Source organism: Tamandua tetradactyla, chromosome 17, assembly GCF_023851605.1.
Source record: "Tamandua tetradactyla isolate mTamTet1 chromosome 17, mTamTet1.pri, whole genome shotgun sequence".
Classification (NCBI taxonomy): domain Eukaryota; kingdom Metazoa; phylum Chordata; class Mammalia; order Pilosa; family Myrmecophagidae; genus Tamandua; species Tamandua tetradactyla.
In genome coordinates this window covers 26008890-26022498 of record NC_135343.1, presented here as the reverse complement: position 1 = coordinate 26022498, position 13609 = coordinate 26008890, and the positions used below count along the sequence as shown (strand labels likewise).

Below are 13609 nucleotides of genomic sequence, written 5' to 3'. Positions count from 1 at the left end.
TGTTTTCCCCAGATTGTAATTTCACATTTCCTGGGATGGTTAATCTCCACCGCCTCCACCCCAACTTTTTGTTTTGAGAAAAACACACAGAAAAGTTAGAAAGCGGTGTGGTGAACACTCATATGCTCTCCTCCACCTAGATCCAATAATTAATGTATTGCCACAGTTACTTTACTAGTTTTTCTCATATATTTTAATATCAAACATTTGAAATTACATATAGATAAGATGTTTCTCAGCTAAATACTTCTACCTGCATCTTCTCAGAATAAGACCATTCTCCTAATAACCACAATGCCCTTATCACACCTAAGAAAATGAATGGCAATTTCATCATCAGATATCTATTCCATATTCAGATTTCCTTAATTACCTCCAACTTGTTTTTGTAAGTGATATATTTTTCACCAGCCCAGGATCAAGTTGAGATTTTGTATTTGATTGTTTGAGTCTATATTCTTTGTCTGTTGGAATATAGGAAAATTTTTATAAAAGGAGGGACCTTATAAACAGTGTATTCATGTTAGCTAGTTGATATCAGGAGTTGAAGAGAATGATCTTGTTATATGTAGTGCACTTATTTTGACTCCTCCCTTTAAGAAACTCAAAGATGTTATCCAGTTATTATTTCAGATTATTGCCTATTAATCTGGATCCGTTAATGTTATTAGTAGGTATGAGAAAGTGAGTCCAATTTTTAAAGAGAATTGTATCTGTTTTTAGTTTCTTTGGAGTGGGGTTTTATGTGTGTGTGTTGTGTCTTACCCAGTTTTTCCAGCATGGAAAAACAAGTTTTCATGTATTAGATGCAATATGCTGATAAATTGCCCTAACATACATGAATCTGCTCTCTTTTATGAAGCTGGGATGTGGTGGTCTTAGCTAGAAGTTAGCCTGGTTCAAAAGTCTACTTTAGCATTCGGTATCCTCCACAGTTTGACTCTGAGCTCTCTCTCCAATCTCCTTTTCATACTCTTCTTTGTTTACTTAATCTTCCTGGCAAAATAAACTAGTTGTTTCCTTCCTCATTCTCCTTTACCCAGCTTTGCTTGTTCATCTCCATATTTTTGACTATGCCATTTTTTTCTGCCTAGGAATGCTCTTCTTTCTGCCCATTATCTCGTGTTCAAATCTTCCTATTCTGTAAAATCCAGCTAATATCTACCCCATCCAGCTGGAGTAGACTCTTCTTTATTTAATTATCCTTTGATTTAGAGTACTTTGTATTTTCTGTCTTGAATTGTGTTTATCATTTCTATGAGACAGTTAAACAACAAGTAAGAATCCATGTATGTGTCATCTTTGTATACTCCACATTGCTGGACATATGGTTGATAATAAATAACTGTTGAATATTTAAATGTTCTTCAACATTAATAACTTTTCTTACCTTAGTAATGGGCCAGTTGATCTGATCATATTAATTCATAGCTAAATGAGCTGTTTGGCTTGCTATAAAATCAACTTCTGCAGTAAGAGCTTTGTATTTAAATGTGACTACGGGTAAGTTTAAGTTTACTACAGAAAATACTGTGTGTTTTCTTTTCATTTCTTTCTTCAAAACCTTCCTTTTGTGGATAAATGAATTAGAATGTGCCCCTAGAATTTTTTCACCTGGATGGACTAGATACATTGTTGGTATTTCCTGAGCCAATTCCTAAGATAATTGAAAAAAAAAAAAAAACCAAACTAAGAGGAGGGGCAGGATGTAAGTGTTAAGGATTACCCTTTAGGAGGTAAGAGTACTTTATGAATTTTGAATCTCAGCCCAGCCAACCTGTTTTATAGCAAGACTAACATAAATTATTTTACTGAGAGCTATACTGGAAGCCGACTCCAGGGGAGTTGAAATGAGCATTGAAAAGGAGATGAAGAGGAGGAGCATAGTATGTTCTGAAGAATTTTCGAGGCTGATGTAGGAAATCTGGGCTCATCTCTTTATAGTGTTCTTTATTGATTTCAATATTTTTAGTTAGTTAGACTATTTCCTCAAGGATGGAGAGAATATGAGTGTTTATTCCTGTCTGGAAAGAACCAGCAGGGTCAGGAAAACTAGAATTACTATTCATCCTTGTTCTTTTCAGTAAATGTCTTTTAACTTTTTTTCTAACCTTTTGGGTTTAACTGTTTCCTATAGAGGGTTATGAACAAATTTTTGAGGTTGACCATTGCTGACAGTTAAATGGGTATCTGTGCATAACAGAGCATACATTTGGTATTTAGTCCTCTCATAGAGTTTCAGTGCATGCATTTTGGTGGAGAATGTAGACACCTGCAGAAAGGAGCTGTGTAGACATCATTTCCAGAGGAATAAAGAAAGAACACTTAAATCTTCCTTGATCTCTTTAATAAACAAAATTCCAAGGAATCCTAAGTCACCAAATAGACTTCTTGATTTAGACCCTTGCAGAAGCTGTAGCATGACAGGTTGCCTTCTCTACCTTGGTCTCTTCCTCAATAGTCATGTGAGAAATGCTAGACAGATCTACAGATTGCTAGACAGGAGATCTGCCAGTCTTAGTTCAGTGTTCTTTTATTGACTACTGAACTTTCTTTCTTCCTTGTCTTGTAGACTGGTCAGCAGAATGGATTTTACAGAGTCTTACTCTGACACGTGCTCTGCAGTTGGACTTGCTGCCAGGGAAGGCAATGTTAAAGTCTTGAGAAAACTGCTCAAAAAGGGACATAGTATTGATGTTCCTGACAACAGGGGATGGATGCCAGTTCATGAAGCTGCATATCACAACTCTGTAGAATGTTTGCGGATGTTAATTCATGCAGGTAAAGTAAATTTAAGGTATTGAGGGCTAGGCCTACAAGCTGGATTAGTAAATTTATAAAAGTGCCTCATAAAACCATGGGGATGTACAAGTTCAAATTCTATAGGATAGGCTGTGAGCTTACAGCTCCAATAAAGGTCTTCAGTGAACCCCTTAGAGAGGCTGGCTGAAGCAGAAAGAGTCTCCCTTCTGCCTTCTCCTTTATAGCCTTCAACTGATTAGATTAAATGTCACCGATCGTGGGGGATGCCTCCTTGACCAACTGTAGATTTAATCAGCTATGGATGCAGTCAGATGATTACTGATGTACTGATGATTTAATAAACCAGCCTTCTGGTTTATTAACCAGCCATGAAATGTCCTTGCAGTAATGGTTAGGCCATTGCTTGCTTGACCAGGTAATTGGGCACCATCACCTGGCCAAATTAACACATGAACCTAACTGTAACAGTTCTCCCTTTGTCAACTTGGCAGCTATACATATCACCTTAAACCATACTTAATCTCTGAATAGAACACAATAACAGGCGTAATTTTCACCTAACAGTACTCACCTGTCCTGTGTACAACCAGAAACGCACTAAATCTCACCAGAATAGGATGCAAGTCCTTGGATAACATTCACTCTTAAACTTGATATTCTGTAACTTAAATAACTATAACGTGAACAGTACAACTTATACCATATGATAAGGGGATAAGATAGAGAAGAAAACAAAGATATTTGCTTTATGTACAACTACGAACATACTTCTAACAAGGCAAGGAAGAAATATTCATACATTAGACATTAGATTAAATATCAGTAATTGCTGAAGACAATCCCTTTGGCCAACTGCAGATGTAGTCAGCTATAGATATACTCAGACATGTTGATGATTTAAAACCAACCTTCAGGTTTATTAACCAGCCACAAAATGTCCTTGCAGTAACAGTTAGGTCAGTGCTTGCTTGACCAGACAGCTGGACACCATCACCTGGCCAAGTTGACACATGAACCTAACCAAACCACATTTTAAAATATTGGAATGTACAGTGTACAGCAAAAGATCACAAGACAAATAAAGAATAGGAAATGATGGCCATTCAAAAGAACAAGATGAAAATCCAGAAACCATTAATGAAAATACCAGAGTTTGGGCATATAGGAGGAAGATGTTTAAAAAGTTTTCCTTAATATATCAAGGAGATAAAGGAGAATACAGAGGAAATAACTATAGAATATCAGGACAAGAATGAATGAACAATATGAGAATCTTGATAAAAAGGTAAAAAAAAACAACTTTTTTTTTTAAAGTTTAAAAAGGAACCAAACAGCTATACAGAAGTTGAAGACTACATTCCTGAAATAAAAATTCCCTAGAGGGTTTCAGCAGTAGATTGGAACTAGAAGAAGAAAGAATCAGTGAATTCTAAAACAAGACAATTGAAATGATCAGGATAAGGAGCAGATAGATAAAAGATTGAAAGATATGAATAGCACCTAAGAGTCTGTGGGATAATAGATCAAGCATACCAATATCTGTATTATAGAAGTCCAGGAAGGAGAAGAAAGAGAAAGGGACAGAAAGAATATTGAAAGAAATGATGGCTGAAAACTTCCCAAATTTAAAGAAAGACGTGAATATGCCCACTGAAGAAGTTCACCAAACACTGACGGGGATAAAGTTGTGAAGAGAACCATGCTTGGACACGTAGTAGTCAAACCGTTAACTGCCATAGAAGTGGAGAGAGTTCTGAAAGCTGCAAGAGAAAAGCAATATGTTATGTATAAGGGAGATCCAATAGGATTAAGTTTTGATTTCTCATCAGAAACCATGAAGGTAAGAAAGCAGTGGTGCAAAATATTAAACGTGCTGAAAGAAAACAATTTCCAATCAAGAACTTTGTGTCTGCCAACCTGTCTTTCAGTAATGAGAGGTTAGGACATTCCCAGATAAACAAGCACCGAGGAAGTTCATTACTATTAGACCTGCCACTAGATCTGCCCTATAGTTACTGGTGAAAGGAATTCTTCAGACTGAAAGGAAAGAACACTAGAAAGTGTATCAAAGTGGCATATGGTTAAAGGTAACTGTATAGGTAATAATAAATGCCAGTACTATTGTAATATATTTTTGGTATGTACCTTACTTTTTATTTCTTACAGGTTCAAAAGTGAAGATGCATAAAAAACAATGATACATCTATGGTTTTGGACATAAATGTATAAAATATAATTTGTAACATGCACAACAAAAAGGGGAAATGGAGTAGTACAGGAACATTGTATATTACTAATGAAATTTTGGTATCAAATGAAGCGTGATTGTAACAGATTTAGTATGTAAATGAAACTCCGTTGGTAATGAAAAGAAAATGTGTGAAAAATATATACAGAAAAAAATCAGAAGGACTCAAAATGGTACACTATAAAAAAATCAAACGAATATGAAAGTAGGCATTACCAAAAGTTTTGAGGGACAATAATGTTATAAGACTTAGAAGACCAAATAGCAAAATGGCAGAATAAAGTCATGCATTTTCAGCAGTGATTTAGATGTAAACAGATTAAACTCTCCAGTCAAATGGCAAAGATTGGCATATTGGATATAAAAGCATGATCCAACTATCTGCTGTTTACAGGAGTTCAGAGTCACACACAGGTTAGTTGAAAAGTGAAAGGATGGAAACGATAACCAAAAGAGAGCTTTAACTTTAAGTGAAATACTCTTAGAAGGGACAGAGAAGGCCAGTATATACTCCTGTATATAAGGGGGTTAATTCAACAAGGAGGCATAATAATATATACATCTAATAGCAGATACCCCCAAAGTAGGCATTGCCAGAAATTTTGAGGGACAAATATGAAGCAACTATTGATAGATTTGAAGGAAAGTATGGATGGTTCTATAACAGTAAGAAGCATCAATAATGATAGAATAGAGAGACAGATGATCAATAAGAAAAATAGGACACTTGAATGATACTATTAAGAAATGCGGCCTAACAGCATAGTAGAACACTTCACCTAGCAAAATATGTATTCTTCTCTAGTGCACATTGGGTATTCTCCAGGATACACCATATGTTAGCTCACAAAAAAACTCTCCATAAATTAAAACATTAAAATCATCCAAAGTATCTTCTTTGACTACAGTAGATTGAAGCTAGGAATCAACAATACAGAGAGAGCTCGAACACTCAAATATGTGGAAATTAAACAGCACACTCTTAAGCAAGTGGTGGATTAAAGAAAGAATCACAAGGGAAATCAGGAAATATTTTTGAGGTGAATGAAAATGAAAACCCAAGATACCAAAGCTGTGTGATGCAGCAAAGGCAGTGCTCAGAAGGAAACTTATAGCTCTAACTGCTTACACCAAAAAAGAAGTGACCTCTCCGTCCCTGCACTTGCCAAAAAAAAAAAGTGACCTCAACTCACAACTGGAGGATATAGAAAAAGAAGAGAAAACTAAATCCAAAGCAGCAGAAGGAAGGAAATAACAAGATTAAAGCAGAGATCAATAAAATAGATATAAGAAAGCAAAGTTGATTCTTTGATCAATAAAATAGACAAAACTTTACATAGACTGACAAAGTGGAATAGACAGTAGACAATTGCCAACCAAGAACTTTGTGTCTGCCAAACTGTCTTTCAATAATGAGAGGATGCAAATAACTAAAGTCAGAAATGAAAGGGGCAACAGTACTACCAACCCTGAAGGTATAAAATTCCATTTACAACAGCAACTAGAAGAATCATGTATCTTAGGAATAAATGTAACCAAAGATATAAAGGATGTGTATGTGGAAAACTACAAAAGATTGCTGAAGTAAATCAGAAGAGCTGAATAAATGGGAGGACGTTTTGTGTTATTGATTGGAAAACTAAATACTGTTAAGATGTTAATTCTACCCAAAGTGATTTATAGATTCAGTGTGATTTCAATAAAAATTCCAACAGTTTCCTTTGCAGAAAAGGAAGAGCCAGTTATCAAACTTATATGGAAGGGTAATGGGCCCTGAATAGCGAAAACTGTCTAAAAAGGAACAAAGTTGGAGAACTCACGCTTCCTGATTTGAAAATTTATTATAAAGGTGCAGTAATCAAAACAGCATGGTACTTGAAGACATTATGCTGAGTGAGATTAGGCAGAAACAAAAGGACAAATACTGTATGGCTGTATGGTCTCATTGATATGAATTAACATTAATGAATGAACTTGGAGAATTTCACTTAATAACAGAGGTCATGTTTTATAGGTGTGTCCAGAGTGATGCCCTGATAAATCCCAGAGTGATTTGAACAGTGAATAAAAAAGTATGTGCAAAGTCCCCTCGGGAGAATGATGAGAAAGGGGTAAAATTCAACGTCCCCAAGTGGAGAATTCTTGATATTCTCACAAACAGTGGGGGCAGCCAAAGCAATAGCTGAGACCCCAATCTTGGGGTTTGTTCATATCAAACTTAACCCTTCAAAGGATAGGCTAAGCCTACTCAAAATTAAGCCCAAGATCACCCCCAGAGAACCTCTTTTGTTGCTCAGATGTGGCCTCTGTTTCTTAGCCAATACGACAAGCAAACTCACTGCCCTCCCCCTTCCTTTCTACATGAGGCATGACTCCTGGGGGTGTGGACCTTCCTGGCAATGTGGGACAGAAATCCTAGAATGATCTGGTACTCAGCATCAAGGAATTGAGAAAACCTTGACCAAAAGGGAGAAGAGTGAAATGAGACAAAATGAAGTGTCAATGGCTGAGAGATTCCAAACAGAGCTGAGAGGTTATCCTGGAGGTTATTCTTAGCATTAAATAGATACCACCTTTTTAGTTAAGGTGTAATGGAGAGTCTGGAGGGAACTGCCTGAAAATGTAGAGCTGTGTTCCAGTGGCCATGTTTCTTGAAGGTGATTGTATAGTGATAGAGCTTTTGCAGTGTGACTGTGTGATTGTGAAACCTTGTGTCTGATGCTCCTTTTATCTACCTTGTTGACAGATGAGTAAAACATATGGGATTAAAAATAAATAAATAATAGGGGGAACAAATGTTAAAATAAATTTAGTAGATTGAAATGCTAGTGATCAGTGAAAGGGAGGGGAAACAGAATTTTTTTCTGTTTTCTTTTTATTTCTTTTTCTGAATTGATGCAAATGTTCTAAGAAATGATCATGATGATGACTATACAACTATGTGATGATATTGTGAGTTACTGATTATATATGTAGAATGAAATGATCATATGGTAAGAATGTATTTGTATGTTGGTATGTTTAATAAATAAAATAAATTTAAAAAAAGGAACAGAGGTCATCAGGAGATAGAAATAGGGTAGCTGTTAGGTAAATGGAGCTGAAGGGATACAGATTGTGCGACAGGATTGATAGTAAAAATTCAGAAATGGATAGCACAATACTACCTGATGGTAGCACAATAATGTAAGTACACTGAATGAAGATGAATGTGAGAGGCATAGAGGGAGGAGGGCTGGGGATTCATATGAAACGTGAAGGAAAGAGAGACGATAAAGACAGATGGTATAATCTAGGAATGCTTAGAGTGTACCATGTTAGTGACTGAAGGTACAAATTAAAAAATGTTTTTGCATTAGGAAGAACAAAGGACTGTCAGTATTGCAGGGTTTTGAAAATAGATGGTCGTTCATATTTTAAAACTTCAACTTCTGTGTGAGACTAAAGTAAAAAATGTTTATTTGGTACAAAATTTATATTTTGACTAGTGCATTTCCTAATATAACATATATGGACAGGTTAATTGGACACCATAAGTACATGGAACCTTGAATAGGGCATGAGATTTTGTAGGTTTGTCCAGTGTGATGCCCTGATAAATCCCATAGTGATTTGAACATGAATAAAAAATATTTGCAAAGTTCCCTTGGGGGAACGGTGAGAAAGGGGGAAAATTCATCTTCCCCTTTGAAGAATTACTGATATTCTCGCAGGCAGTGGGGACAATCAAATCAATAGGCCGAGCCATCAATCTTGGGGTTTGTTCATATGAAACTTCATATGAAACCCTGCAGAGGATAGGCTAAGCCTACTTAAAATTAGGCCTAAGAGTCACTCCCAGAGGACCTCTTTTGTTGCTCAGATGTGGCCTGTCTCTCTGTCTCTCTGTCAACCAATATGGCAAGCAAACATAGGATGTGACTCCCAGGGGTGTAAACCTCCCTGGCAGTGTGACAGAAATCCTAGAATGAGCTGGGACTCAGCATCAACGGATTGAGAAAATCTTCTTGACCAAAAGGGGGAAGAGAGAAATGAGATAAGATAAAGTGTCAGTGGCTTAGAGATTTTAAACAGAGTCAAGAGGTTATCCCAGAGGTTATTCTTACGCATTATATAGATATCCCCTTTTTAGTTTAAGATGTGTTAGAGAGGCTAGAGGAAAGTGCCTGAAACTGTAGAGCTGTGTTCAGTTGCCATATTTCTTGAAGATGAATGTATACTGATATAGCTTTTGCAACGTGACTGTGTGATTGTGAAAACCTTGTGTCTGATGCTCCTTTTATCTTTGGTATGGGCAGATGAATAAAAAATATGGATTAAAAACAAATAAATAATAGGGGGAACAAAAGTGAAAACAAATTGGGTAGATGGAAATACTAGTGATCAATGAGAGGGAAGGGCAAGGGGTATGGTATGTATGGGTTTTTTCTTTTTCTGGAGTGATGCAAATGTTTTAAGAAATGATCATGATGATGAATATACTACTTTGTGATGCTGTTGTGAGCCATTGATTGTACACCATACATGAAATGTTTGCATGTTGGTTTGGCAATTAAAAAATACATATTAAAAATAAAATTTGAGGAAAGAACAATAGCATGGTACTAGCACAAGAACAGACATACAGACTAGTAGAATCAATCTGAGACTTCAGAAATAAATCCTTACATCAATGTCCAGTTCATTTTTGACAAGGGTGTGAAATTCACTCAACAAGGAAACAATAGTCTGTTCAATAAATGGTGTTGGAGGGAGCCCAGAATGTGAATGATTGCTTCTAATTCAGTATAACTTAAAGTAATGCCCAGATACATCCCAGAGTATGTTGAGCAGATGATTAAAAAGTAATGGCGGGGTCTTCAGCCAGATGGTGGCTTACTGAGGTGTGGAATCTGGTTTGTTCTCCAGAGCAGCTAAATGAATAGACAGGAATAGTACTGAACAACTGCTGGGGCCACATCAGTAACTGGACACACAGAGTACACCAGTCTGGGTAAGCTGAACTAATTGTGACTCCACACACAACTCTAAGTCCCCCAAGCCGTGGAGGCCAGCACCTCTCTCCCATAGGCACTGCAGCCTGGTTCCCCAAGGGAAAAGAAAAGACTTTACTAGCAGCAGGGTTTTAGTTCAACCAAGCTGAAATTGTGGAATTAACAAATTTTGACTACTGAAAATAGGCCCCCAGCACAGATAAACCTGGAATAAGAGCTAAAGGTACTAGGAGTCTTTGTCCTGGTAGAGAGGGAGCAGGGTGATGGGGAAAAAAAACAAAACAAAGCAAAGAAATAACAGAGGCTATTTGGACCAAACAGCACAAAATACCTGCAAAGGGATGAGCCCTAAAACAGAAGGGGGCACGTAGAGCCTGGGGATACATAGACCAATGTACCAATTTAAGCTCTTGATTTTGATTAACAAACCCGGGTGTCCTATTCTGAAAAGAATTTTTTTCCTTTGTTTCTACTACTTACCAGCTCATTAGGTATAACTGCAAGACTTCTCAGGCTCCAATTGCCCCCAAGCAAGGGTGGAATTAAATGTATATGAGAGACAAAGTGACTGGTGAGGTGAAAGGCGTTAATTCCCTGCAGGCTGTGCCTTCCCCAGGAGAGGGTTGGGGCCCAGCTTAGGTGAATCCCTCCTTCAAGGAATTCAGACCCCAGGGTCTGGAACACTGAAGCAATTAAAGCCAGCCTACAACCTGTCTTCTCTCTCCACCACACCCCCAGTAGGGAGAATCTGCTGAAATTAAAGGCGCTGCATCACTTTATGCTGGTGGGAAGCCACAGACAGACAAGCACCGCATACTGGGCAGGATAAGAAAAACACAAAGTCTAGGGGCTTCATAGGAAAATCTGCCAACCTTCTTGGTCTCACACAGGATAAACTGATGGAGGTGACACTTTCCTTCTGAGAGGAGACCAGTATAGTTGGGGAAAATCTGACGGGGGTCTATAATATCTAAGTTGACTCTCCTAAATAAATAAATAAAAGGACTCTATATGGCAGGACAAGAAACAGAAGAGCAAGAACTGAGAAATTCTTATCCATTGACGAAAACCTATGCTAGAGGTATAGAATAAATTGAACTGAATGTCAAAGAGCAGATAGAGAACAAAGCCATCCATCAAGAAAGTCCTAGGTAAGAGTGCAAACAATCTCCAGAATAAACTAAGAAAATCAAATGCCTAGACGCCAGCAAAAAGTAATGAGTCATACTAGGAAAATAAAAAATATGGCCCAGTCAAAGGAACAAACCAGCAATTCACATAAATATGGGAGTTGAGGCACCTAATTCAGGATGTTTGAACAGAGATCGAAAATCTCATCAAGAATTATATCAACAAGTTGAGGGAGGATATGAAGAAGGCAATGGGCAAACAAAAAGAAGAAATCAAAAGTTTGAAAAACCAAATCACAGAACAAATGGGAATGAAAGGCATGGTAGAAGACATGCAATAAACAATGGAGGGTGCATGGGTGGTTCAGTGGTAGAATGCTCACCTTTCATGTGGGAGACCTGGGTTCAATTCCCGGACCATGCACTCTTCCCCCCCCCCCCCCCAAATAAAAACAATGAAACCTACAATGATAGATTTGAAGACACAAAAGAAAGATTTAGTGAACTGGAGGACTGAACATTTGATATCTGATACACAAAAGAAAACATAAGGAAAAGAATGGAAAAATATGAGCAAGGTCTTAGGGAATTGAATGACAACATGAAGTGCACAAATATATGTGTTCTGGGTGCCCAGAAGGAGAACAGAAGGGAAAAGGATGGGAAGGACTAATGGAGGAAATTATCACTGATAATTTCCAATGTCTTATGAAAGATGTAGAATTACGGATCCAAGAAGTTCAGCATATATCAAACAGAGTAGATCCAAATAGACGAACTATGAGACATACTAATCAGACTGTCAAAAGTCAAAGAGAAAGAGAGAATTTTGAAAGCAACAAGAGAAAAGCAATCTATCACTTACAAGGGAAGGTCAGTAAAACTATATGTGGATTTCTCAGAAGAAACCATGGGGTCAAGAAGGCAATGGTATGATATATTTAAGATTCTAAAAGAGAAAAACTGCCAACCAAGAGTCTATATCCAGCAAAATTGTCCTTCAGAAATGAGGGGGAAATTAAAACATTTTCAGACAAACAATCACTGTGACAATTTGGGATCAAGAGACCAGCTCTGCAGTAAATACTAAAGGGAGCACTAGGGGCAGATAGGAAAAGTAAGGAGAGAGGTGTGGAGAAGAATGTAGAAATGAAGACCATCAGTAAAGGTAAAAAGTGAAAAAAAATTAGATATGACATACAAAATCCAAAAGGCAAAATGGAAGAAGAAAGTACTGCTTTTACAGTAATAACACAAAATGATAATGGATTAAACTCTCCAATCAAAAGACATAGACTGGCAGAATGGATTAAATAACAACATCCATCTATGTGCTGTCTACAGGAGACTCATTTTAGGCCTAAGGACAAAAATAGGTTGAAAGTGAAAGGCTGGGAAAAGATACTTCATGCAAACAATGACCAGAAAAGAGAAAGAGTAGCTATACTAATATCCAACAAATTAGACTTAAAAAAATGTAAAACAATTAAAGAGACAAAGAAGAGCATTATATATTAATAAAAGGAATAATTCAACAGAAGACATAACGATGATAAATATTTAGGCACTGAACCGGAGTGCTCCAAAATACATAAAGCAAACATTGAGAACACTGAAACGAGAAATAGACAAATCTACCATAATAGTTGGGGACTTCAATTCTCCACTGTCATCAATGGACAGAACATCTAGACAGAGGATCAATAAAGAGACAGAGAATTTGAATAATACAATAGACAAACTAGACTTACCAGGCATTTATAGAACATTACACCCCACAACAGCAGGATACACCTTTTTTCTCAAGTGCTCATGGACCATTCTCAAGGATAGACCATATGCTGGGTCACAAAGCAAATCTTGATAAATTTAAAAAGATTGAAATCATACAGACACTTTCTTGGGTCATAAAGAAATGGAGTTGGAAATCAAGAACAGGTAGAGGGCCAGAAAATTCACAAATACATGGAGGCTCAACAACATACTCTTTTTTTAAAAAAAAAATTTTTAAATAAAAAAAAATAACAAGAAAGAAACACAAACATTCTTAACATATGCTCATTCTGTTCTACATATATAATCAGTAATTCACAATATCATCACAGTTACATATTCATCATTATGATCATTTCTTAGAACTTTTGCATCAATTCAGAAAAAGAAATAAAAAGACAACAGAAAAATAAAACAAAAACAGAAAAAAATATACATACCATACCCATACCCCTCCCCTTCATTGATCACTAGCATTTCAAACTAAATTTATTTTAACATTTGTTCCTCCTATTGTTTATTTTTATTCCATATGTTCTACTCGTCTGTTGACAAGTAGATAAAAGGAGCATCAGGTTTTCACAATCACACGGTCACATTGTGAAAGCTACATCATTATACAATCATCATCAAGAAACATGGCTTCTGGAACACAGCTCTACATTTTCAGGCACTTTCCTCCAGCCTCTCCATTACGTTTT

At 36.8% G+C, this 13609-nt stretch overlaps 1 protein-coding gene across 2 annotated transcripts in view; it reads left to right on the top strand.

The window, feature by feature from the left end:
* ASB3 (ankyrin repeat and SOCS box containing 3) overlaps positions 1 to 13609 on the top strand; it is a 173761-nt gene that overhangs the window by 51451 nt on the left and 108701 nt on the right. For both annotated transcript variants that reach the window (XM_077134213.1, XM_077134214.1), the window contains exon 2: positions 2573 to 2781. In XM_077134213.1, coding sequence (XP_076990328.1) covers positions 2586 to 2781 — 196 coding nt within the window. In that variant the 5' untranslated portion in view covers positions 2573 to 2585. The remainder of the gene's footprint in view (positions 1 to 2572; positions 2782 to 13609) is intronic.